At 35.7% G+C, this 27594-nt stretch overlaps 1 protein-coding gene across 2 annotated transcripts in view; it reads left to right on the forward strand.

The window, feature by feature from the left end:
* epha6 (eph receptor A6) overlaps positions 1-27594 on the forward strand; it is a 175690-nt gene that overhangs the window by 132741 nt on the left and 15355 nt on the right. For both annotated transcript variants that reach the window (XM_067405288.1, XM_067405289.1), the window contains exons 4-5: positions 596-751; positions 4156-4491. In XM_067405288.1, coding sequence (XP_067261389.1) covers positions 596-751; positions 4156-4491 — 492 coding nt within the window. The remainder of the gene's footprint in view (positions 1-595; positions 752-4155; positions 4492-27594) is intronic.

The raw sequence follows: 27594 nt of genomic DNA on the forward strand, positions 1-27594 counted from the left end.
CTTTTAAAAGAAATCTCTCATGTTCACCAAGGCTGCATATATTTGTTCAAAAATGCAATAAAACAGTAATATTGTGAAATATTAATACCATTTAAAATATGTTTTAACTTGTAATATATTTTAAAATGTAATTTATTACTGTGATGACAAAACATTATTTTTTTCTCAGGATTGTTTGCTTGATTTGAAATAAAAATAATTTCTAACATTATAAATGTCTTTACTGTCACTTTTGATAAATGTAATGCATTGATAAGTAAAAGTAGGTTAAATTTCTTTTAAGAAAAAAAAAAAAAAAAAGATGACCCCAAACATTTAAATGGTAGTGTACTCACATATACTACTACACATAAATAATACAATATATTGAATTTCTAAAGCCTTCTTCAAATTTGTGGGGGTTTTATTCTAGCAAATATTGATATGTGAATAACTGTTATTTATTTCATTAAATAACTGGCATACCTTATAATTCAATTTTAAGGTTCAATTAAATTTTTAATTGATTGACAGCCCTAATTAGAAATGTCTATTTGTATTATTACTAAACCCTGGAATGCACAGCCTTAACTTTTCTCGTATGTTTTCCCCACAGCCTGCAGACCTGGGTTCTACAAAGCCTTTGCAGGAAACATCAAATGTTCAAAGTGTCCCCCGCACAGTTCCAGCCACACAGAGGCTTCGGCACAGTGTCACTGCGAGAAGAGCTACTACAGATCCAGCAAGGACCCTCCCACCATGGCCTGCACACGTTAGTCAGCCTACTATTTTGTTTTCATTATTATCCCTTTTTTCCCAGTGTCAATTTTAATGTGCTTTAAATGCAATGAAAAAAAATCCACATTGGTTACAGCATAAAAAAATTACAATATTTTAAATAACAAATATTATTTAAAAAAAAATTATATATATATATATATATGGCCTGTCATTAAACCGCCACTGTTATGATTGGCTAACATTATTGCATAGAAAACAGTATTAATGTCCACTCGCTATTACAAGTGAGAACGTTTTTGAAGATAATAACCATATAAAACTGTGATATAGACAAAGCAATATGTAATCATTTACTTACAGTTTGTGATGCAGCTGCTTTCAGATTCAATACAGTTGGCCGCTTCATCTTTCAACAAAAGTTTCTTTGCAATATCTCCATTACACTGTGCCCATTTACAAAACAATCTGCAGTCAAATGCTCTGAACAAACATACAATCCTCCGTGATCCAGAACATTAAACTAAGCCATTCTCTTGTTTCTGATGCTGGGATCCTTCTAAAGTCTGTACAGAGATGTAAACTGTACAAACTGGATGCATCAAAGCAAACATTCTCGTACCTGTATACTGAATTCAATGTAGACAACCTCAGTCATTAGTATTTGCTTTTGTCGTGACCCGGCACTTACCTCCAGTTCATAGGTGTTGGTCATCTGTGGTCTTCTTAAGAGGCTGGATCCAAACTAAAGCTCTCTATATGTCCTCTCTAGTCACCTCGGGACACCCGTCCCAAGGTAAAACAGAAAAGCAAATGGAGAATAATTTGCGTAGCTGCTGTTCATAACATTAAGCAGATATAGTCATGTGCAATTGTTCTGGTATGAGATGCATTATGTGAATGCTTGGCTAAAGAGATGCGTCTTTAATCTAGATTTAAACTGGGTGAGCGAGTCTGAGCCCCGAACATTATCAGAAAGGCTATTCCAGAGTTTTGGAGCCAAATGTGAAAAGATATCCTAGGTACAACCAGAAATCCAGAGTTTTGTGATTTTAAAGAGCGTAAAGGATTGTAGGGCGATAGAAGATCAGTTAAGTACACAGGAGCTAAACCATTTAGAGCCTTATAAGTCATTAGCGATACTTTATAATCGATACGGAACTTAATGGGTAACCAGTGTAGAGATGACAAAATTGGTGATATATGATCATATTTTCTTGACCTGCTAAGAACTCTAGCAGCTGCATTTTGTACTAATTGTAGCTTATTTATTGAGGAAGCAGGACAACCAGCTAATAATGCATTACAGTAATCTAGTCGAGACGTCATGAAAGCATGAACTAACATTTCTGCATCAGAAACAGATAACATATTCCGTATCTTAGCAATGTTTCTGAGGTGGAAGAAGGCTGTTTTTGTAACATATGAAATATGATTTTCAAAGGACAAGTTGCTGTCTAATATAACACCCAGGTCTTTCGAAGATGGAGTAACAGTACATTGTAGATTGTAGTCTGAAAGATTCTGTGTACAGGTTTTTGGCCCAATAAGTAATACTTCAGTTTTATCTGAATTTAATAGAAGAAAATGACTAGTCATCCAATGTTTTACTTCTTTAACACACTCTGTCAGATTGGATAATTTAGAGATTTACTCTGATCGTGTTGAAATATATAACTGAGTATCATTGGCATAGCAGAAACGAATTCCATGTTTTCTTATAATATTGCCGAGTGGCAGCATGTATATTGAAAATAGCAGAGGGCCTAACACTGATCCTTGCGGCACTCCATAGTTTAATATCGTTATCTTAGATTTTTCCCTGTTTATATAAACAAAATTGTGACGCTCTGATAGGTACGACCTAAACCACCGTAATGTCTGGCCCTGAATACCAGTGTAATTTTGTAGTCGATCTAGGAGTATTTTATGATCTATAGTGTCGAACACAGCACTGAGATCAAGTAACAATAGATACAGCCTTGGTCAGAAGCTAGAAGTAAGTCGTTTGTAATTTTAACAAGCGCAGTTTCTATGCTATGATGAGATCTGAATCCTGACTGAAATTTTTCATAGATAAGTGTTTTTTTGCAAGAAGGAGCACAATTGGGCCGACTCCACTTTTTGTAGTATTTTAGACATAAATGGAAGATTTGAAATATCCATTTTGAATTGAAAACATGCTATCATTTAAATTATGTCATTCATAACTGAATGTGATGAGACGAGGTTTTTTTTTTTTTTTACATTTCTGACATATTAAACATACAAACAGAGTAAATGTGTGCATATTTTTAAATAAAATATTATTTTGCAAAGAGTTTAAATAAACTACTTCACAAATATAGACTATAATTAGACCTATAACTTATTTTGCCATTCTTATTTCTTCTTTATTTCCTTAAATTCTTTTTAATCCCTTTAAAAATACCACCCCCTCCTCCTCAAAAAAAAAAAAACTTGTTCAACACATGGTACGTCCATGGTTCAAAGACCCCTTTATGTCAAAAGTTCAAGGTAAATTTCTCATGTCATGACCCCTTTAATATTGAAGTTCTTCAAAGTCATTTTCAATACCATCTATAACTGAGACGCAAGATGACTCCAGCTGTATTATATGAAATGTGAGAGAACAAGCCAGTGATGTGATAGAAGAGGTGTGAACGTTTTCATGTCACTGGTTTCAGTTACCCAGAGAATAAATAAACATATAAAATAAGTTTCAGAAGGCAAAAATAAGTATCAGTGCAAAACAAAAAAGACGCAACAGGCTAAAGTCAGATCACTCTAACTCTCTCATCATTCTCTTTTCTGTTTTTTTCTTCCTCTTATTGTTTCTGATTCTATTGATCAGAATTTCTCTTATTTCAGTCTTCTGCTTCATCATCCTCTTCTTATTCCCTCCTTCTGCCCCCCATCATGCTTACTCAAATTATTCACCAAACTCAATCTTTTCAACACCAGCAGCAATCTGCATTAAAAACAGGAGAGGAGGAATAATTACTTCCTTGTTATTCACGAGTGGGTGCAATTATCATTAACTATGATAATCATGTCTAGGACATATTCTCATTATCATCATTAGCTGAGTCTGGGAAACAGCAGATAAACGCAGACTTCCCTGTATCTGGCTCTGAGCCGGGGTTCTATAGGAAGCAGAACCGGGGTACTAGAGCAGAGACATTTGTATATCAGCTAAACCAGAGGGAGGGCGTGAAAGAGAGATGGCAAAAGCTCTCATGTGATTTTTAAGGCATTAGTTGGATTCATTAGTTAAAGCATATGCACATTTTAGAGAGAGGGGAAAAAGAGATAAAAAAAAAAGTTAATCTGCATAATATTTTGCACAAATAGGCTTTTTTTTTTTCTCTCTCGCAGATGGATTTCTCTCAGCATGATAATTATGGTTGCTAATGTGTCAGGTGTCTCTCCTTTCAGGACCGCCCTCCCCTCCTCGAAATTTGGGTTTTAACATCAATGAGACTGCCCTCTTCCTGGAGTGGACTCCGCCCAGTGACACAGGTGGTCGGAAGGATATAACCTATAACATCTTATGTCTTCGGTGTGGGGCTGATGGACAGGCCTGCGAGCCATGCAACAGCAATGTGCGTTTCGTACCTAAACCCACAGGCCTCGCAAGCACCTCTGTGGTGGTCCAGGACTTTGTGGCGCATGCCAACTACACATTCCAAATCGAGGCTCTGAACGGAGTGTCAGGCTTGGGCAGATCCATGAGACAGCTTGCCAATATCACTGTCAGCACAGAGCAGGCTGGTGAGTAGAGCTGTTTTAACACTGAACTGACATCATTCTAGAAAATTCTAGGCTTTTTTTTATGTGTACTGTTATGTCATGATGATCACAGACAAGACTCACATTACAGAGGAATATAGGAATGGACTAAATAGATTTCTGCATGTGATTCTGGTGCATTAAAAATTATACATTAATAAAAAAGAAATCTGAGCCCGTATTTATCAAGTTTCTCAAAGTGCCATTTTAGTCTTAAGTGCTAAGTATTCATGAAATTTACTCCTACTTTTAAACGTAAGTATAAAAGCATGTTATCAAATTTCTTAAAGCTAAGAATCACTCTTAGCTAAACACCGGTTTAAAATTTGCATTAAAACATGGTGGAAAATGTGTTTATCTTTCATTCCCAATGTGTATATCATAATGTATTCTCTTGAAAAGTCTTTATTGTCAAATGTGTGTTGAATGAAAACTCCTCTTAGGAATTTCACCATTCAGTGTGAATTTTTCTAATAATAGTTTTAAATAAGGAAATCTATTAAGTGATTGGTCCATGCCTATGTCGTCATCCAAAATCCTGTTTGTGGCACAGCAAAGTGTTGTGAATCATCTCTAAGACTGACACTTAAGATTTAGTCCTACACTTCACTTATGACTGAGATGCTTGATAACTAACTTTTAAACGCAGCTTTGAGCCAAGTATTTTTTTACTCTTAAGTCAATTCTTAACAGTGTTCTTGTGAGTAATTCTCAGAGGCTTAATAAATACTGGCCCTGATACATAAAGTTATAATTGGTATAGTGTAGGGAGGACTGCACAGGAGGACAACTGGGAATGTTGTTCTGCAGCCTGTGACCAGTCCTCCACCAGCTCAAGTATTTAAGGCAAATTACTTTAAAATAAAAAAAATTACAAGTTCTGTTATGAAACTCTAGATGGCGCAGGCTGATGGGTTCTTAATGCAACCTGATGAAATTTACTTCTTTAACTACATGGCACAAGCTGATTGTCGCTCATGTCGCATCTGCAGCCAATGAGCTTGCTGCTTAACATTTAAATAGCTGCTTAGCGTTCACTATAGCAGTTTGCAGTGCACTTTTTTAGAGTTCCTCTGAAATCCTCCATCTCCCCCAGCTCCACCTATATAGATCTGCTATGGGTTATTTTATGCTGAAGCAGTATGTCTTACATGCTCACAGCAGTGTATCCGTGTATGTATTGGCAGTGGCAAGTTCCTCTACTTGCTCTGCAGCAGCAATATCAGCAGCAGATCTGTTCTACCAAGACCTAATACATTAACATTGTCATGATAGAAACAGTATAATAAACAAAGTTCACACAGCTAATATAACCCTCAAAATGGATCTTTACAAAGTGTTTGTCATGCATACTGCATGCATACATCGGATTATGTGAGTATTGTATTTATTTGGATGTTTACATTTGATTCTAATGCTACACTGTTGGAGAGATTTATAAAGAATGAAGTTGTGTTTATGAATTATACAGACTGCAAGTGTTTAATAATGAAAATAGCGACAGCTCTTGTCTCAGTGAATACAGTAAGAAACAATGGTAACTTTAACCACATTTAACAGTACATTAGCAACATGCTAACGAAACATTTAGAAAGACAATTTACAAATATCACTAAAAATATCATGTTATCATTGATCATGTCAGTTATTATCGCTCCATCTGCCATTTTCCGCTATTGTTCTTGCTTGCTTACCTAGTCTGATGATTCAGCTGTGCACAGATCCAGACATTACTGGCTGCCCTTGTCTGATGCCTTGAACATGGGCTGCCATATGCAAATCATATGCAAATATTGGGGGCGTACATATTAATGATCCCAACTGTTATGCAACAGTCGGTGTTATGTTGAGATTCACCTGTTTTTCGGAGGTCTTTTAAACAAATGAGATTTACAGGAGGAAACAATGGAGTTTGATACTCACTGTATGTCAATTCCATGTACTGAACTCTTGTTATTCAACTATGCCAATATAAATTAAATTTTTAATTCTAGGGCACCTTTAAACAATCCTGAAAAAAAGATGTATCACAGTTTACACAAAAATATTAAGCAGCACAACTGAGAGTTTTTTAATAAATTTGATTTTAAAAAAAATTTTCTCGTGCACCAGATCATCATATTAGAATTATTTCTGAAGGGTTGTGTGAAACTGAAGACTGGAGTATTGACTTTGCCACTAAATGAGTAAATTACATTTTAAAATATAAAAAAATAGAAATCATTTTATTAAATATTTCACAATATTACTGTGTTTTTTATCTTTTTTTTTTCTTTTTTTTTTTTTTTTTTTTGCAGTCAGCATCTTGACTGGTTAAATTACAGACTCTCATACAGACTCTCATTCCAGCCTCTATCTCCTGATGTTCTGGGCCATAGACCTGCTAGCATGTTTTCCCAGTCTGTAAAAAACAAACCATTGGCACAACGTATTCATAACTATTGCCATCCTGGCCAGACTTCCATCGTTCATCATGATAATGATGATAACTGCAAATTTCATTTCATCCTGGAGAGGCATTGTCTCAGCACATCAAATGCGGGATGTCTCCTGGCCTAAGCTCAGTTTCACACTAATAGAGACACACGGCTTTATCTAAAAGCCTGCTGTCTTCCTCTATCTGGATTCCGTATCCACAGATATGGCCAAACTTCATTATTAGAATTTGCCCAAGTCTCCACAGGACAGCTCTTTCGACTCTCAGGACTTATTCTCACACCGTATTTATCAATTTCTCTCTGTGTGCCCATTTCCTGTGCTCTAACTGATGATTTACTACTCACTTTCATTGTCTGAATTGTGCTTTGGCAAAGCAAAGCGAGGCAACTGTTTCCTCATTTTTGGGTTATCCAGATGTTTCCTTCAAAAGAACAGTGTGAAGCAGGATTTGTTGCATAAAGTACTGCAACATGATGAATGATTTTATGTCTGGAGAAGTGTGAGGGGTCAAAAGTCATATTTGGACCAGGTGGTCTTATACTCTGTTGGTGGGGTAATTTTATTCATTGTAAAGATGGGAGCTCATCAGCATCAATATCAGTGAGAAACCAAGAATGATTGATTGATATGATCAATCTCCTTCATGAGCTGTAATCACAGTGAAGAGCTTCCCTTCCCTTCTTTCAAGCCCTCAATCTACCACCTGTGGAGAGGGAAGGAGATGAAGAGTGTAGGGAAGGAATGGAGCTGCACAGTGTATATATAGCATCTAAGATATTCAGAGCGTTTTAGAGTGCAATGATGTTGAGACTTATAAAATACGAATTTCAATGATTTAGAGCAGGGAACTGTAAATGGATAGAAACACAAAATTTAAATTCTATCATCATTTACTCACCCTTATGACGTTCCAAACTTGTATTAATTTATTTCTTCTGCAGAACACAAAATAAAATATTTTGCGTTTCTGCTGTTCTTGCTCTTACAATGAGTCCCCTCCGATGTCATGCTGCTGTGCAATCCAAACACAAATGACTGAGAATGACGATATAAATGTTCTTTAATCCACAAAACCAAAATACAAATGAGATTCTTCAGAAGCAGCATATGATAAATGACATAGGGAGTATAAACACACAGAGTGACTAAACTAGTCACAGGTGGGACTAATCAAAACAAGGTAACTAACAGGGAGGAATTTTGCTGCGTTCAAGATGAGGTTGGACATGGGAATATCCCAAATTAAATGTTCCACCTCAGACCTCAGTGAGTTCCAGGCAATCAGACGTCACATTCACATGTTGATCACATGATGTCGCCACAACACAATGACAGCATATTGTGTTTTTTGTCTCAAATATGCCAGAAACAAAATAAAAATGACAAAATCAGTTTAAAAACAGCTGTCAGAAGTCAAAATAAAAGGTATTGTTATAAATTTAAAGGTGGGGTAAGTTGTTTTTCAAAAACACTGTTTGGAAGTTAGTCGGGCTGACATCAACAACAAACGTGTAAACAATCAGCATTAGGGGGCGTATGATGGCCGAGGAGACAGAATGAGCAAAAGGAAGAAAAAACAGCAGAAAGAGAGATGAGACACAATACAAAGAGCTCAAAAGAATATCACTGGAATGAAGGTTTATGACTGGGCAAGTGCTTTAGGACCTATGTTAATATTAGAAAAGCTTTCCAGTGACCTGTCTGTGATTCATAATCCTGCTGTGACATCGGCGATGACCTACATCCATTGAGAGAGCGAGATATAGGGCAGCGGGAAGTTCGGGGAGGAGTTATAGACCCGCGTCTCCCCAAACATTTCCTCCTCCATAACCTTTATTTTTCTTTTTCTCCTTTTCGCTGCAAGTTAGCGCACAAACAATTTGAAACGCAAGCTTCTTGTGGGCTAACATTTTTAATAACAATTCCAGTCTCACCCGAGAACTTGCGTTATTTCTTGTGTATGTTTGGTTCTGAACAGACAAGACAAATAACATGAAAAGAGTCTTGAGTACTGCAACACTGGTCAATATTGTTTTGTCCAATGTTGTTTTGGATACATTTTTCAAAATATCTTATTTTGTGTTCCACACAAGAAAGTCCTACAGGTTTGAATTGAAATGAAATGAGGGTGAGTAAATGATGACAGAATGTTCATTTTTGGGTGAACTATCCATTTAATGTATTTACATAATTTATTATGCTTAAGTTGAAGAGGTATTAAATTATGATTGATGCACACAATTAAATTATTGACATTGTATAATATTTGCCATAAATATTTGTTAAGTATTTATTTATTTACTTACTATGAACATGTTCCACTAGGTTTGGTATCCAAATACATTTTGTCATTCTGAGGAGTACAACTATTGTTTTATAATTTAAAACCTATCAAACTTAATTTCGATTGCTTGAAAAATTCGAAAGGTCTTCTACTTTAATATACTGTAAATACTTGGTTTGATGCTTTATTATTTAATGCAATAAGTTAAAGTTTAGGTTAGAGTAAGCAAGGTGATCCTGATCCTACACATTGGAAAATATGTACCACATAATATGTTGCAGTATTCAATGGCATGTTTACAATAGCTTCAGTAATGACAGTGCACACAGTATTTATGTTATTCTACATCTACACAAATGTACCTTAATGTTATAAATTCACAACATCCTCTACTGTAGATCACACCAAAGTAGCCAAAGTTAAAACCCAGAACTCATTACAATATATCTCAGTAAGCTTCATAGTACAACGAATATTTCTCTCCGATGTCTATTTAGCCCTACATGAAATGTTAATAGAGGTCAGTTTGAGGGGAGTAACCCTGGGATTGGGCTGGGCTCTGCGGAGAACCCCACAAGGGTGGTGATGAGGCAAGGGGCCAACAAACCTCCAGCTCATCCACCCATACTAACCGGAACCAGTGCAGTATTAATGAGCTGGAGGTTCTTGCCATGGAGAGGGCTGAGCCAAAGAATCGTGATTCAAGAGATCCAAACAAGCCTTAATGGTGAACTCTAACTGCCACTCAGACACATTCATATTACATTAAAAATATCAGACCCTCAGCTCCTCACAGAGTGATTGAAGCATGTTTAATAGATCTGAAATGTCTTTATCTCTCTGTGAACCCCAACTAACCCGAACTGGTTAGTTGAATACAAAAGTCTTCAGTCAATTTGCAGAAGTTGTCAGTGTTTCATATACCAATTAAAATTACAGTTATTATTATTATTATTATTATTTACAGAGACAACTGTAAATAACAGCTTTGTGTTGTTTTGCTCTTGTTTGGACATTTTAATGTAAGTTAAAGTTTTAGGAATTTTTTTTTTTATTTTTTTTTTTTTCCTTCAGTTAATTATTTTAGTACATCAATTTCACTAAATGAAAATAAGATTTATTCATGTATGGTCCTGCTAATGACACAGAAATCACAAACTGCAATTTTAAATAAGCTCAGCCAATATAGGAGCTTAAAGCTCACAGTATGATGCAACTGTAGAGTAATGTGAATGTGTTAAGCTCTATGGTGGAGTTTTCAATGCATTTTTTGGTCAACGCACTATGCAGTCATTCACTGTAAACATAAAGCTATATTGGGGTTGGCAGGTGTAGTTTAACCCAGCTATATATTGAAGAAGAAGCTCGCAGCCAGAGTAAGTTACAGCACAAATATACTGTCAGACTAAAATGTTATGTTAGAAATACTAGTGGGGAACTGAAAGTGCTACAGACATTAATGCTGAACAGTGTTGCTTTTGAATGGGTGGGTGGACGGCATGTTTTAGGTATGTGTGTTTGAGGTATTTCTGGAGAGTGGATGAGTGTGTGTGTGTGTGTGTGTGTGTGTGTGTGTGTGTGTGTGTGTGTGTGTGTGTGTGTGTGTGTGTGTGTGTGTGTGTGTGTGTGTGTGTGTGTGTGTGTGTGTGTGTGTGTGTGTGTGTGTGTGTGTGTGTGTGTGTGTGTGTGTGTGACATATCAAATGTAAATGTTCTCTCCAGGGGCTGAGAGGCTACATGTTGTGCAGTTCCTAACTCTGAATTATATATTTATTTATTATTTTTAGGCTTTGGATAGAATCGTCAAAAGCAAGTTGTCAGAATGTTTGTGGGCTTGCATAATGACAGAGGAACTCTAAATTACTCAACACGCACACACACACGCATGCTTGGACAGATTGATAAATGCATGCATATCCTTGTGTACTTGCACACTTTGCTGACACATTGGCAGGCCGACAAGACAAGCACGCACACACATTCCCCCCGAGTCCTCCAGCATTTATACACGTTCACTCACAAGCATTTCTGCCAGCAGTGCGGGTTTTTAACAGGTTCATTCTCTGAAACAGCTTACCAATGCTGCCACTTGTTTCTTGCGGTGCAATGTTTTGTTTTCCCACAGTGTAGTTACGTAACCTTTTTCCCACACCATTCCGGTTAAAAAAAATAACTGCTTAAATCAGCTTAGATTTTCTAGTCTTAGCTGGTTTGAGCTGGTCTTCCAGCTTGGCCAAGATAATAAGCACACAAAACCTCTCTAAAACCAGCCAATAGCATTCTGTCCCCCAGCAGGAATTTTAAAATTGTATTTTAATAACAACAATTTTCACATAACTACCATAGTTGCTATAGTTACTGATAATATAATAAATCTGTGATAAAGTTGTATTAGTGAGCTCTGTCCTACCCTTATTCAAGTGTTGCATTAGCATACTTCTTTTAAACTAAAAATAAGAAAGTATACTTTCAGTCTACATTTTATGTACTTCTCAGAAATATACTTACATTTGCAGTTAAAGGGATAGTTCACCCAAAAAGGAAAATTTTGTCATCACTTACTCACCCTCAAGTTGTTCCAAACCTGTATGAGTTTCTTTCTTCTGTTGAACACAAAAGAATATATTTTAAATAATGTTGGTTACCAGACAGTTGACGATAGCCATTGACTTCCATTGTATTTTTATTATTTTTTTTCCCTAAAATCTTTCATTGACTTCCATTGAAGTCAATGGCTACTGTCAACCTTTTGATTACCAACATGCTTTAAACTTTCTTCTTTTGTGTTCAGCAGAAGAAATAAACTCATACAGGTTTGGAACAACTTGAGGGTGAGTAAATGATGATAGAATTTTCATTTTTGGGTGAACTATCCCTTTAAGTATACTTGACTTATACTGACAGAAAAGTCTAAGTATATTTGGCCTATACTTGTATTCAATCTTTTTATCGAGATATACTTAGAAGTATAATTAAGTATACTTGGCTTCTAGATGTTTTAGTTATACAAGTATACTTCTAGTACATTGATATTAATACTTTAACTTTACTTGAACTTGATTTTTGTAATTAATATAATGAACTTAAATAATTTGTAATATATTGTTTTGATACTAGCAAGATTTCATTGTTCAGTCAGTTTCGTTAGTCGTGTTGGTCTGCCTCTGTCCAAGATAAACCAGTAAAAAAAAAAAAAAAAAAATCATGATGGTTTGTTGAGTTTTTCATGTAGGGTTGTTACCATGGTAAATGTTTCTAATGCTAACAAATTTGCTGTACTAACTTGCATGGCTAATCAAATCACAGCTATAGTTCTGTAAAAATAAATAAATAAATAAACTGTAAATATAGGGAATTATAATGGTATAATTATATTTCTGCTGTCTTTGTGTGATTGTCCATCCATATCTGTAGCCTCCTAATTTTCTATCATCTGTCTATACTTATCCGTAGAATTTCAGACCAAATCAATTCCAGTCGGCGTCTGTTATTTGATGAAAGTCCCACTCTCAGATGCTCATGGTATAAAAATGTCCATTGCACTGAAATATAGAGATTATTCAATAAAAAGCTTTTCTCATAAAGAAAATGTGGGGAAAAAAAAAAAATCATAAATTATTCAAGCTTTGTACGTCACCAATAAGACCCACACTAATAAAATGGCAATCTAAGATATTAAACTAGCTGGCCAAATCTCATTTCAAAAAATTACTCAGCCAGGCGTAATCTACTTTAGTGATGAGACTGCACATGAAAAAAATGACAAATAATGCACTTTGATAATGTAATTCAAATACACACCATTCCAAACATACACAACTTTAATAAAGAAAAGGGAAAATAAATAGCAAAATTGAAAGTTATTGCATTTTGCATGCTGGCAATTGACGGCAATCTCTCGTAAGATAAGTTACTTTATTTAGATCATAGTCATTTAAATTCTTTAATGCTGTGATGTTTACACTACTTCCTCAAGCTGTCCTCATTCAGACAATATCGCCCCTGAGTATACTGACCGAAGACCCTTATCCCTGAGCCGTTTGTCATTTATTTAACATTACATCCCAGTGTGTTTTGGGGGCTTTTAGCCACAGTGGCCTCTACGGAGCCCTTCATTGTCAGTTTTAGACAGAGCTGGGAGGCTCGGAGCACCTTAGACCAGCAGTAGGGGATAGATAAGTGACAGGGGGTTGGGCTGTGTGTGTGTGCGTGTGTGTGTGTGTGTGCGTGTGCGTGTACCTGGTATTCCTTATGTGGACCAAATGTCCCTACAAGGATAGTGCGTACATTTACCCCTACCAGTTTCATAATTGATAGAAAATAATATATTTGAGTGTATGGGAGAGAGAATGTCTTAAATGTATCTGAGGCCAAAATCTCCATAGCCCTTACTGAGCCAAGCAGGGGCAAAGACATAGACTGACACTTCGCTGTCCCCCAGGGATAGACAGATAGATAGAAAGATACAAGGAAAGAGGGTAAGGGGAAAGAGGAGGGTGACTGTCTCCATTTTGACAGATTGTGCGGCACAGAACACAGAGACAGACATCCAGACTTCTGACCCCCATGGCAGCCCTGAAAGCACTCGGGAGTGTGCAGAGCTTTCTTACTCCCCTGAAGGGCTTTATAATGGAGAGTTAACTGCACTGTGTCTTTGCAAGTGAGTGGCAGGCTGATGGTGATTGCTCACATATTGTTTGAATGGTAGAATGCTAATGTATATGTGCTGAGCATTGTCAATGAATTGGAGAACAGAGACGCAAGAACTGTTGCAATTTTGGTGCCATCTGTCTCTCTCTCTCTCTCTCTCTCTCTCTTTCCCCAATTTTTCTGTTTTTGTTTTCCATTGCAAATTTAAGAGGATGATGGATGGATTGCAATTCTTGTACAATTTCTGTCAACAACACAGACCGTAAGAGTGAAATGGCAGTCACCTGTTTAAACTCTAATGAAGATTTATTTGCTAGCCCACTGATAGCACTGGCGAAACTGCATATTAATATGCAATTATGAACTTAATAAGCCCAGATTAATCCTGTCAGACATCATAATGATTTTGTCCTTATGATTGTAGTCTACGGGTTGTGCCTATTCAGATGTTTCTGTAATTCAGTGTGATTTCCTGTGAGCAGGCCCACGCCAAACCTGATCCCTGCATAGAACTCTGCAGATGTCTGTAAAACTGGAACACCTGTCATTCATAAAATTCTGCAAATCCCCTGCCCCTTGTGTATTTGTTTATTAACTATTCATTATTCTTTAATTATTTGCAAAACGTTAACATTATTTGATGAAAGTGTAATTAGTAATGATGAAGTTGCAATTTAATACATTAAAACAATATTAACTTTGCATGTAATAACAATAACACACCACAGTTAAAATTCTATTTTATAAGTTATGTGCTTTAGTATGTTAGTCATCACATCAAAATAATTGCACTTATTAAAGCACAACTAATGATTATTAAAATATAGGCTCATTCCATGTCAACTCAACGAGAGGTCCCCATCTTAAATTTTTGAATTTGTTAATATTTTTTTTCTGTAGAAAGACAAACATAAATAGTGATGAAAGCCAAAATATTAAAATGTCATGAATGTATATTTACTGAGTAATTCACTATTTTGTAGAGGGGGATCAAAATGACCATTTTCACCTGAGATTTGGAGCCAATTTACAGGGGTGCAAAAATGACTTTAGAAAAATGGCAGCAGCATTATTTTATTTTTACACAGAGATTGGTAGGTCTATTAGAAAAATGTGTTGTTTAAGTTTATTGAGAACCGGAATCTACAAGAATATTAAGATATATTTAATATTTATTGAGTTACTGTCATGCAAACTTAAGGCAAAAACACAAGAAGTGCTTTTTGCCATTTTTGAACCATCACTGTTGGCATAATATTTTAAATAATGTTGGTAACCAGACAGTTGACGGTAGCCATTGACATATATATATATATATATATATATATATATATATATATATATATATATATATATATATATATATATATATATATATATATCACAATCAAACATTTGAGCCAAATTTGGTTGATTTGACACATAATGACCCTGCAATCATTTAAAATATACTTTAAAGTATTTTTATATGACATAGGTACACTTGACTGTGATAAGAAACAGTCATGAAAGTGTGGCATTTTATTTAATTAATTCAGTTTTCATTAATTTCGGTATATTATCTGCAATTTCTTTTTAAACTATACTTTTAATATTTGAAGTTCGCTACAAGTTCACATTCAATACATTCAAGCACACTTCTTTTTCACAAGGAGATACCTAAGGCAAAAACTATGTTAATGAATTTAAGCTATACAGCTTTGACGCATCCAGTGTAGACAGTCATAATTTGTTGTGGCACGAAACAAAGTAACAGGACAATTTATTACAAAATTATCAGTTAATTTTGTAATGCTACTGTATAATGCTGAAAGCTACACATAACAGTGTTGTTGTAACGAGGCGGGACTCAGGCAGAGATCCATTTGCAAGTTTTATTACAAAAGTATGCGTGGTCGTACAGGCAGGGTCTAAGCAGGGGCAAACAGAAACAGCAAGGGCTAGGCAGAATCGTGGTCAGGATACAGGCAGTAGATCAGGGCAGGCAGATATCGTTCACAGTCCAGATAACAATAAACAGTCCAAAGGCAGAAGGCAGAGAATCATAAACCGGAAACAGGCAGGATCAATAACAGACAGGCAGACAGGATAAAAACACTCACTACACAGGGTCAACAAGACCTCACAATGAGGTGGTGTGAGAGTAAGTCTTAAATAGTCCAGGTAAAGAGTTTCAGGAGTATGTGGCAATAGGTGATTGGTGGAGTGAGTGCATGTGATATGCAAGGGAGGATTATGGGAAATGGAGTCCAGAGTGAACAGGAACGTGACAGTTGTACTCTCAGTTCCATTTAACACATTTTGCTGTGTAGAATTCTGCATCAAAATCATCTAAAAAAATCTGAAAAATTCTGCGTGAGCCTACTTTGCATTTGTTCATGGACTTGCACTGAAGGACTTTTCCTAAAGCTACTTTTGGTTTTAGTTGTGTAAGGTGTTTTCATTGGTGGTCACTACCCAATAGTGTTAAAAAAAGCAAATGCGACATAAAAAGCATCCGTAATCGTGCCATTTTAGCTTGTTTTGATCTCTCATCTTTGCGCTCTTTTACCATGACTCATTTTTCCCTGGATTTGTACCCAAGGCTTCTCATTTTCTAAGTACAACTCCGTACTTGCTTGTTATATCATAAAAGTGAAACATATGGAGCTGGTCAAGCGATGCAAAGTCCAACATATATTTGTTTACAAATCATGCACTTTGGTAAAAGTGTTTTGAAGTCATAACATAATATTGTGCTAGGAGACGTAAAAACAAGTCTTTATTAATCCATAATCTGACCCTGTAATCATAACTGTGTATGGAAACGATTAAAAGCGCCTGCTGTTTTACTGTCTCTAGTGTTCATTTCTGTTGGAAACTGCAGTGATACGTACATATTGGTACATATTTTAGCGACTCGTGAAAACGTTCCCACAGGTTGCATGTTTTCGAGTCTGTAATTCAGACATGTAATTCAGAACATTGATCTTTGGACTCTTCTTTTGGTTATTATTGTATATTACAATTATATATGAATCCTTGCAGGCCAAAGGATTGCTAACTGGGTAATATACATGGATAGTTTTTTTTGATTCCTCTGTAGTTTAAGGGAACCCTGCTTCTGTTACAGTGATATGAGTACATTGTTTTTCAAGTCATTATTTTCTTCTCTCTGTTCACTTAGAATGGTGTTCTAAGCTTTTTTTCCCACTTTATTCTCTAGACATCTAGCTTTGTGAATGTATTTACACTTCTGCAATTTTCTTCTAATCTTTGTTGTTCTGTCTTTACCCAGAGTAGAGACAAAGGGGGATTAGAGAGCCTATTTATGTTATTTTTACCACCTCCTTCCCTCACTCTCTCACTTTCTCACCGTGTCTCTCTGATTTTATTTATTTATTTATTTAGCTATTTATTTTTCCTGGCAGTGGGAACAGCTCGAAGTGAAAAATTATGCAATGTACAAATTTTCCCCATGAGGCCAGGTGTTGGCACATAATGGCCCATATAGGTGCTGTAATTAAGATCTGGTTGGACAGGGGAGGGGAACAGAATATCATCTATTTTTTTCCGCACTCCAAGACAAATCTGTTTCCGGAACTAACAGACAATCGACTGTTTTTTTTGTTTTTTTTTTACTCTCTCACTTCCAGCCTCTCTTTTGCTCTTTTCATCTTATTTTTGCTTGCTACAGCTGGCTACTGAGCTGATGTTTTGATTGGCTTTCCAGTTTTCAAGCACATTGTTGCCACACCGTCTGTTGTCGTATTCATCGGAAACATACAAATTTCACATTTGTACTGAAACGTATCACCGCCAGTGAGCTGGAAGAGACAGAGGTGGGACGCTAATTCACTGTAGCTTGTTAATTACCCCTGAACTACAAAAGAGTGAATTAATATTGATTATGATGACCCGACTCTCTTCAGCTCAAACTGCTTGTGTTCGATGTCGTAATGCCTCATTGCGTTTACCAAAAAGACAGTTTAATTGAAACAAATACAGACCGACCTATAAACAGTCGTTCTGACTCTCAAATCATACAGACACACAAACACCAAGGCTTTTATACTCCCTGTATGCACTCTATAAACATATAAGGACTCATGCTTCCATGCACACAGTCATTAAAGAAAGAACATGCGTGTGCATATCTCACATGGTCTGCACTCATCCTGAGTTGTGCCGTATCGACTGCATATTTACTGCAGCTGCTTCATTCTCCAGTTAATTGCTGCTGTTTGTGAGCCTCTGAGAGACCCGCTTGTGTATCTGGGGGTGGATGATTTCTGAGTGTGTTTAGACAAATACTCGATCGTCTCTCATTATTCATCTCTGAATCTGAATTGGAGTTGTTTTCATTGCTGAGAACAAATCAAACATGGCCTTGTCAAACTCTGTGTTTGGATCTCAGAGCACCTGGTAAACTCATTCACTGCCAGACAGATAAAACCTCAGCTGCTGTAAACAGAAAGCAAACATTCCACATGTTTAAATTCAGTCTTGCAATATAAAACCTGATTAACCCAAATTGTTAATGCGTGGCTTGACAACTGAGACACTTAGAAAATGAACTTCATATTCTTGGTTATGTTTTCTTAAAGGGATAGTTCATCCAAAAATGAAAATTCTGTCATTATTTACTCACCCTCAAGTTGTTCCAAACCTGTATGAGTTTCTTCTTCTGCTGAACACAAAATAAGATAATTTGAAGAATGTGTGAAAGGAAACAGCTGATGGACTCCATTGGGGAAAAATAATAATAATAATAATAATAATAATAATACTATGGAAGTCAGTGGGGCCCAAGGCCTACTTCATTACCGACATCATTCAAAATACCTTATTTTGTGTTCAACAGATGAAAGAAACTCATACAGGTTTGGAAAAACTTGAGGGTGAGTAAATGATGACAGAATTTTCATTTTTGGATGAACTATCAATTTAATAGTAGGGCACAAGCCCTTAAATTTAAGGACTTTTCATTGAATTAATTACATTATATGATGATTAATTAATCAAATCAATCGCAATTCATAGTATTTACACAACTGCAAAATTGAGGGTCAATATCTTTTATTCAGCAAGGATCAATTAAATGGATCAAAAGTGACCATAGTATTCATCATTGTATTCATCAAAAATATAGATTTTTCTTTTCTTTTATTATGGTTTCCACAAAATTTTGAGCACAACTGTTTTCAGTATTGATAATAATATTGTTAAAAAAGTTAATGTTTCTTATGCACCAAATCAGCATATTAGAAAGATTTTTTTTTAATATATCCTATAAATGCAGCCTTGATGAGTATAAGAGACTTTACAAAAACATAAATATTGCTGATAAAACCCTCACATACACACCACAGTTCAACTTGTCTGGAGCCTGTGCGCTAACCACTATGCCACAACTCCACCTACACATTTCTGCTTAGCTGTGGTGAGCTCAGGTTCGCACTCTCAGAAGAGTCTGTTCACTTATTGTAACATGACTATATGAGATACACTTAGAGGAGAAGATTATAGGAGCTATAGGGAAGCATTTCTTTTTAATCTTGTATATAATTCTAGGAAGTGGTGGGGGGAGTGAAATCTGTCTAACAGCAATGGGATATAGAAGAAGAATGTGCATTAACAGAGCTCTCTTTTCCCCTCATTTCCTCTCTGTATGTAAGAAATCTTTTGAAATCACCAAGTAGGTGTGAGGGCTGTTTCCATTTGCATGTCCTTTCCAGAACCACTTTGATAAAACAAGAACTTAGGTTCACTGTGTGTCCACAAGCATGTGCATGTGCATTTTTATGTGCCTCTTGTATTAAACTGTGCCACATTTCCTTTTACTGTCATTTTGGTAAACACTCAGAGAGAATGCAATGTAAAAATGTATCCTGTGAAAACAAGCAACATCCAATTATCCTTAATCTGGCTTTAGTGATTGCTTCACTAGTGTGGTATGATTGCTGATTATGGGGGAAAGTCATCATTTAGGCATTGTGCAGCATCCATAAAGAGTCGGAAATGATTTGGGTGTAAGAGTCAATGGAAGATCCCCTTAAGCGGAGCAGGAAAGCTAATTAAAATAAAAATGCAGGTCAGCTCCGCATAATGACTGTACATTAGCGCCTTAGTTTGTGCTTGTTTTTGAAGGTATATATTTGGATGTGTTTGTGTTAGCAGTTTCTCCTTTCAGTTTCTTCTTGCGTGATCGTTGCTGCTTCAGGCTAATTACCAACTAAGGCTTGTTACGACAATTCAACATACCACAGAGGCGGTTGAACAATTCATTTCACAAAAATGCTCATGTTTTTGGCAGAAACATCATCAAAACGTTTTGTAAACTTCAGAATCATGGCCTAGCAGTAGGCATGAAAGTTTCTGACATGTTGAACTTGGAAGTTTAATTTCCTTTTTCTTTTTTTTTTCTCAATGAAAAGTACCAAATAACCTAAAATTAAGTTGAATTGTGTCAACTGAATGTAATTATATTGAAAAACAAGACTATGTATGCCAAAATAATGCCAAAAAATATATATTTTTCTTTTTGGATTGTGTGTGCAAAACCATTCAATAGTTCAAAAAGAGACCTGTATGTCCATATCAAAATATTAAAAAGTATCTTTTTGGCTAATTTGATTGAGTATCAAAGATAAGTATGTATTCTTTACTCCAATAAATTTGTAATGATTAATGTAGTTACTCATTACATTTTGCCAGTCGGGCTGCTTCTGAAAACTTATGCAGCTGACTTGTTGCCTCACTGCCTTATCAGGTAGTGACTTTGCAGGCAGCATTTGCTCATGAAGCTACTTCATGAAACTGTTTTCAGACAGACTTCTGAGTCAGCGTATCGCTTTAATGATCTACAGCAAAATAGAATGAGCTTTGGTGAAAACTAAGCAAATATTTAATTACTACATTAGTAATCTCTCACTAGAAATGAAATTACAAGTTGAAAATGTTTAAAAAATAATGATAAAAAAAAAAAAATTAGACAAACTGACCACCAACTGCAACTTTCTGATGGCATTTTTATTTTAGTGTGTAACTGTGTAAAAAGAATGGGAAGCACAGGATTGTGGGATATACGGGCAGTAAAAGATACATCTATGTTGCTTTCAAAAATTGAACAGATGAATGTATCTCAGGAGCCAGGAAGGGAAGCTATAGATTCAGACTAGCCTTGATGCCTTCCTACCTTAAAATGTGTCCTCTGAAGACAGCATTTTAAGTTTTCAGATGCAGCCTAGATTTTGCATGGCACCTAACTTTTTCTACAGCAATTTATTTCTGCTACAAAAGAGGTGATCTTAAGGGCATTAAAGGTACTACATCTTGTGCGTTTTGCTCTTACTCACCCAAACAAGGCTGTCAACAAGGCTACTTTACACGAATGTGAGTGCATTAGCACATAGTTGCTGAATCGCATATATGAGATGAGGACATGGCTTCAGCCAGTAATGAGGGCAAAACCAAAACATCCAGTACAAGTCGGCTTTGACTATTTAATTTTACTTAACATTAATTTATTTATCCTTTTTGAAGGATATTGGTTTATTTATGCCCTTTTCGAGCACTTATGCTTAACTGAGACTGTTTGTAGATATTTGAGAGGCTGTTGTATCGACTTTGATTTATTGCAGTATTGAGATTTTAGAAAATGACCATGTGATTTTTCTCCCCACTCTCCTCACTGGCATGTCTCTTAGGTGTTGAGGACCAGTGTTGGGGGTAACGCATTAACTTGAGTTACGTAATCAGATTACTTTTCGAAGTAACTAGTAAAGTAACACATTACTTTTTCAATTTACCACAAAATATCTTTGTTACTTTTTCAAACAAGTAACACAAGTTACTTTTTCACATTTATTGACTGTCCTCATGTTGAGAGAAATAAAGTGCAGAGGTGTTGTGTGCGCTGTGTAAACATGATGGTTATTGTAGTTCTAGACTAAATCATCTCACTCATCTCACTTGCACAAAAACATTCAGTATTCCTCAAAATGAATAAAAACAGTGAAATGCAATCTCAGAAATACTTTTTTAAGGAGTAACGCAATATTGTAATGCATTACTTTCAACCCTTAAATGCATGACTGTTTCGCCAATCATTCTTACATATTCGGGTCTTTATCGACCCAGATATATATCCAACACAGAAGGATCTCTACCTGTCGTGATAATATAAAACTCCTCTGATAATAGAGTAACAATTACAGAAGAATAAAATAAATCATATTTTGTTACCTTTTGGAGCTTGAAAGGGCTCAGTTTGAGCAGATGTTTTATGCCATCATAACTGTCCTCGTCAGAGCTCATTTCCCAGTAAATTCAGCAGATAATGGGCTAGTTTTATGTTTGAGGTCACGAATATGAGCTCATTCGCGATCTCAACCGTATTCTCAAAACTATATAATTTTCAACATCTTCAAAATCAATATTTCGATCGCTAACAGCTTCACCAGATCAATCCAGTGACAGTTACAGTCATATTTGATTGCGTTCAGTACTTGCTCTGCAGTAAATCGCTGAGCCATTTCATGTTTTTCTTATTTCGTTTTCTGTCTGAAAGAGTCGTCACTTCATTATTGTGTATCAGACACTGCCACCTTGTGGAATAAAGGTGAATAGCACTTATTTCATCTAAGATACAATTATTGTTGTGCAGAAAAAATATACTTACACTCATACACACCTGGGGTCGTTTGAGACCCTATACAATTTTTACAAAAAATTAATACAAAAATAGGCGTTCTTTTATAATTTTATGATTTTTTTCTTGTTATATTCTTTATAATGAATTGATTAAGGAATACCAAGAAGGTTGATGTCTAACTTAAAAAAACGAATGAGGAGGAGAGTAGTGAATGATGTCCCGGGTCACTAAAGACCCAAGGTATGCATTTAAGAGTTAAAAGTAACTTTCCCCAACACTTTTGAGGACTATAGTGCATCTTTAAGCCTACATTCTGTACCAATAAAATACTTAAGTGGTATTGGTGACTTGTAACCTGTAATGGGGTCAGTTTCGCTGTAAGTTATCTCTACTTTTACATGAACATGGTTTTCAGGTACACTCTTCACCTCTATTAAAAGAATATGCTCAACAAGACTACATTTAAAAACATATAAAAAAAAAAAATGCAAAAATGACACCAAAATTAATAAAAATGCCCCCCAAATTCAAGATATGGGGGCACAAAAAAAAAAAAAAAAAAATGACACCAAATGTGCTCACCAAGACTGCATTTATTTGATAAAAAATACAATAATTTACAAGTACAATTTAAAATAACTGTTTTCTAATTGAATATATTTTAAAATGTCATTTAATGTATTCCTTTCAAGGCAAACCTGAATTTTCAGCAGCCATTACTCCACTCTTCAGTGCCACATGATCCAATATTCCAATATGCCAATAACACAACTTTGACAAAAATGTCAGATAGAACCTTATAATTCCAAGGTGACGAAATTTCCTACTGTCATTTTTGATAAATTAATTGTGTCCTTGTTACATAAAAGTATTAAATAAATGTATGTAAAAAATAAATTACTGACCCCAAAATTTTTAACTGTAATGTTTCACAATGATTTCCGACTTACTGTCTAACATTAATGATTTAAAGATAGATAAAGATAAATATTTAATAAATTTTGAACAAACTTTCGGCTGTCCTTCCCTGGGTCTGTTTTGAGCCATAATGTCATTTTGTTTTTTGCAGCCAGGTTCATCCTCCTGCCCTTTCACTGGCTGACCAGCTCCAGCTCAGTTCAGGCAGTCACAGAATCAGAAAAAGACTTTTTTGCCCTCTCTGTTCCTGTATAATATTCCATTCTGAAATCAATCTCTACCTCTGTAAATAGCGACATGATGAAACTTCATCATTTATTAAGGCACTGCCTGTTCTCTACAGTCGCTCCGACTTCAATATTTCTGTGCAAACCTACGAGTTTCCTCCTCACACATGTCTAAAGTAGTCAGATGTCACAGGCTGCACCGTCCGTCCCTTCTCAATAAAAGATGAGCTATCTCTCATGAGAGATATTCAGCACATAGCTTCTCCCGCCGCAGAGTCAAATAAGACAGACAACATGGGGGGTTTCATCAAACACCGTTCCAATATATCTCCAATGCACAAATTTGTAAAGACATAGTAGGTGGAAGATAGACAGCATTGCACATTTACATGAAGCCCTTGTGGTTACCGAGAGAGACGGACAGAGAGAGAGATTGTGTCACAGGTGGTAACCTTAGCAAAACCGATGTCTTATTCTCTTATTTTCTCTCCAAATCACTTCGCTGAAATCTCAGAGAACCTCAGGCAGTGTCGCCCAATACTGCACATCACTGAAAGCTGCTCTCTGCTGTTTACCGGCTGCCTAAATCCTCTCTCTCTCTCTCTGCAACTTGCTATACCTAAAACCCTCCCGTTCCCTGTCCACCCCTTATATTTTCTCAGCTGTTTTAACTGTGAGAGATTGATTACTTGACAGAGGTAGTGATTACCGTGCTGGCACTCTCTGTGGGCTTCCAGAGTGAATATTTACCTGGGAGAAATTCAATCAAGCTGGCTAATGCCATTCACCCACTACTTTAATCTGCTCCAGGATTCAAGTAGAGATCAGCTCCACCTACCTGTGGGCGTTACTTCAGTCGCTGAGGTGAAAGGGAAAAAAAAAAAAAGTTTCTCTTAAAGTGTACAGTATTAGAAAGAAGCAGTAAACAGATTTTGTATATGATTGTTCGAGCGTGTTATATGAATGTGCACACACCACCATCTTAAGTGCAGAGGCTTATAGACTTCACTAATTGTGCTAATTGTAAATGGCCTCAGACACAGAGCCTTAATGGATTTTCCTTGTGTTTTTTCTTGGGTTCTTCCACCTGACTAAGCCATGATTGAGTGCATTATCTTCACATAGTACATAGGCAGAGCTGGCTAATTACCTAGATGTTCAAAGATTCAAAGCTTGTGTTAAAAGGGGGAAAAAACACATTTCACTTTAATTGAAACAAAGTATCAGACCTTGATTTATTTTGCAAGCACAGGTGCTATGATGCCCAAAGCTTTTTTACCATAGTATCTCCTTATATCCGATTAACTGATCCTGTTATATATTTTTAAGCACAAAAAGTTAAATAAAACACTGTCTTAAATCAATCAATCAATCAATCATGCACCCTTACTTGTAGCAAATTTTCTTTAATATTGATAAATTGTGTTTTTATATATATATATATATATATATATATATATATATATATATATTCTCCAAAAAGAAACAAGAACATAAAAATATTCCTACATGCAACTGTCAAGCCAAAGTACAATGGGATGCATTTACATTAGTCATAATTAGTCATTAAGAGTAAAAAGACAGAAATTAATCTAACAAAAGAAGAAGAAAGAAATAAAAAGGTACACAAATGATGATGAAAACATTAAGAAAGATTGTCAAACATGGTATATATTCTAGATGTTTTGATCTCTTTCTTTTTAATAGATGTTGAGATTGTACCTAAAGACAAAAGGTGGGGTTTACATTATGTGTCTTTACTGTTTTATGTGATTCATTTGAAATTTAGAACATTGATTACAGTATTGGTCTGAATTTAAGACGACCATGTAGTCCTTCTGAATTCTATAACAATTAGGCTATCCATTTCATTGTGAAAACCATGTAGCCTACCAAAATTCCAAAATTTCTTTAACAGTAGATAGTTTGAAGTTGTAGACAGTAGACAGTTTGAAATCTGGGTACCGTCTTACATTTTAAAATCATGTACGGGGGAAGTTTGCTCCCGTCGTGAGGTACACAAACACGCGGCTCTTAGATGGTAAGCTTTTCTTTGACTATAAGCATTTTTAAGACAGAGTTTTTGCGCTTGCAACCTTCTAACATTGCACTCTGACACATCATATTTCTTGGCACACTCGAAAAAAATAAAACATTGTCTTATATTCGGAATAATACAGTAATATACATTTGTATTAGAGACATCCAAACATATTAATAGCCTTATTTTAAAGCATATTGTAAAAAAGATCCATTATATCACCTGGAATAATGAGACAATGGCTTTATATCAGTGTTCATTTCGTTAATGAAAACTATGACGAAAAATGTTCATTGACGACCTTTTTTTCCATGACTAAGACAAGACAATGAGAGACGACACCAATTTCATTTAACGATAACGTGACTAAAACTACACGTGCAACATCGTTGACGAAGAAAGACCAGACTGAAATGACTAAGCACTTGACCAAAATCACTCTTTTGAAATCACTTTTTGTTTTTGTAGAATAAAGGAGACAAAACATTACAGACTGTCTTTAGGAGCGGTCAGTCTTACGGTTGCCAGATTTCCATAATTTAAACCCCCTATCAGAGGTTCTCTGTTAAAGAACACGTTTTACTTAATCTTTGCTATCTGGCAACCACGCACACGAGCCCTCTCCACACTGAAGCGCGGATGATCTGAAAACATAGACAAGCTGGAGTTCAGTGCTCTTCATTTGACAATTCTACTTAAATTAAAGTGTCTATATTGCGCTGCTCGTTTACTGACTAAATCGTTTACTGACTAAAATCTTCCAAAGTGAAGACTAATATCCAGCAGTGGTTCTCAAACTGATGCCCGTTCATTTTATTCTACTCCACCTTAAAGTAACAAGAAAACTGAACATGTATTTCTAGCAGGTAAAATGTCGTATATACACGACATTCAATTAAATTACCTCATCTTTTGCGGTCAAAACAGACTGCACCCACACAAGCCAGCATTGCGCTACATTAGTGCTGTTCTCGGCAATAACGTTACCTTTGTGAAAGTGGGGATTTAGCCCTTACTAGCATGAAGAACAAAAGACACAGACTGCATGTAGATTTAAGATTCAATCTACGATCTAATAATCTACGGCTCTTTGATACAAAAACATACCCTTCTGTGAGTTACTTAATGTTGATCATATTATACCAGCAAGAAAATTAACCGAATATAATATATAATATCCCGAATATTGATTTTATTCAACAGTTCAACAAACAAAAGGGTGATATTAAGTGATTAGTAAATACTGTATTGTCAGTATTGTAAGTATTTTTGCGTTATTTTGCAACGAAAGCCACAGCAGAGCAGCACACAATCTGTGTTTCGTGAACGAATCTGCGGCTTTGAACGAATCGTCAATGATTCAATGATCATTCATAAATACAGCCGCTAGCTTTGATACTGAATGAATGAATGAATGAATGACTCGATGATTCACTCATAAGAACAGTGACTAACCGCCACCTACTGGCGGTTTTAATGTAATATTTAAAAGTATCATTTTGTTTTTATCATCATTGTATTTATTTAGTTTTTAGGCATTATTTATTTTACAAAGGTATTTATAAAGGGAAAAAAATATTGTCCCTTAATGGAAAAGTGTAATTGCAGTCTAAGTGGAAAAGAGAGGGTACACAGAAGGATGTTAAATCCCTCAGGGGGTACGACACTCTAGAAAGTTTGAGAACCACTGAAAGAGAATATGTACAATAGCACAAGTGCTACTGATAAGAGTGCAATGTCAATACAGCCTGTTACATTGATTTCATAAGCTTGAATGAATTGGTCTAAAAAGAAAAATTATAATGACTATTTTGTCTAAAGACTACATATAAAATAGCTATCAAAATTAATGTTGTTAACTGTAGTTTGACTAAAAGTAATGACTAAGACTT

The sequence above is a fragment of the Chanodichthys erythropterus genome, chromosome 12 (assembly GCF_024489055.1).
Source record: "Chanodichthys erythropterus isolate Z2021 chromosome 12, ASM2448905v1, whole genome shotgun sequence".
Classification (NCBI taxonomy): domain Eukaryota; kingdom Metazoa; phylum Chordata; class Actinopteri; order Cypriniformes; family Xenocyprididae; genus Chanodichthys; species Chanodichthys erythropterus.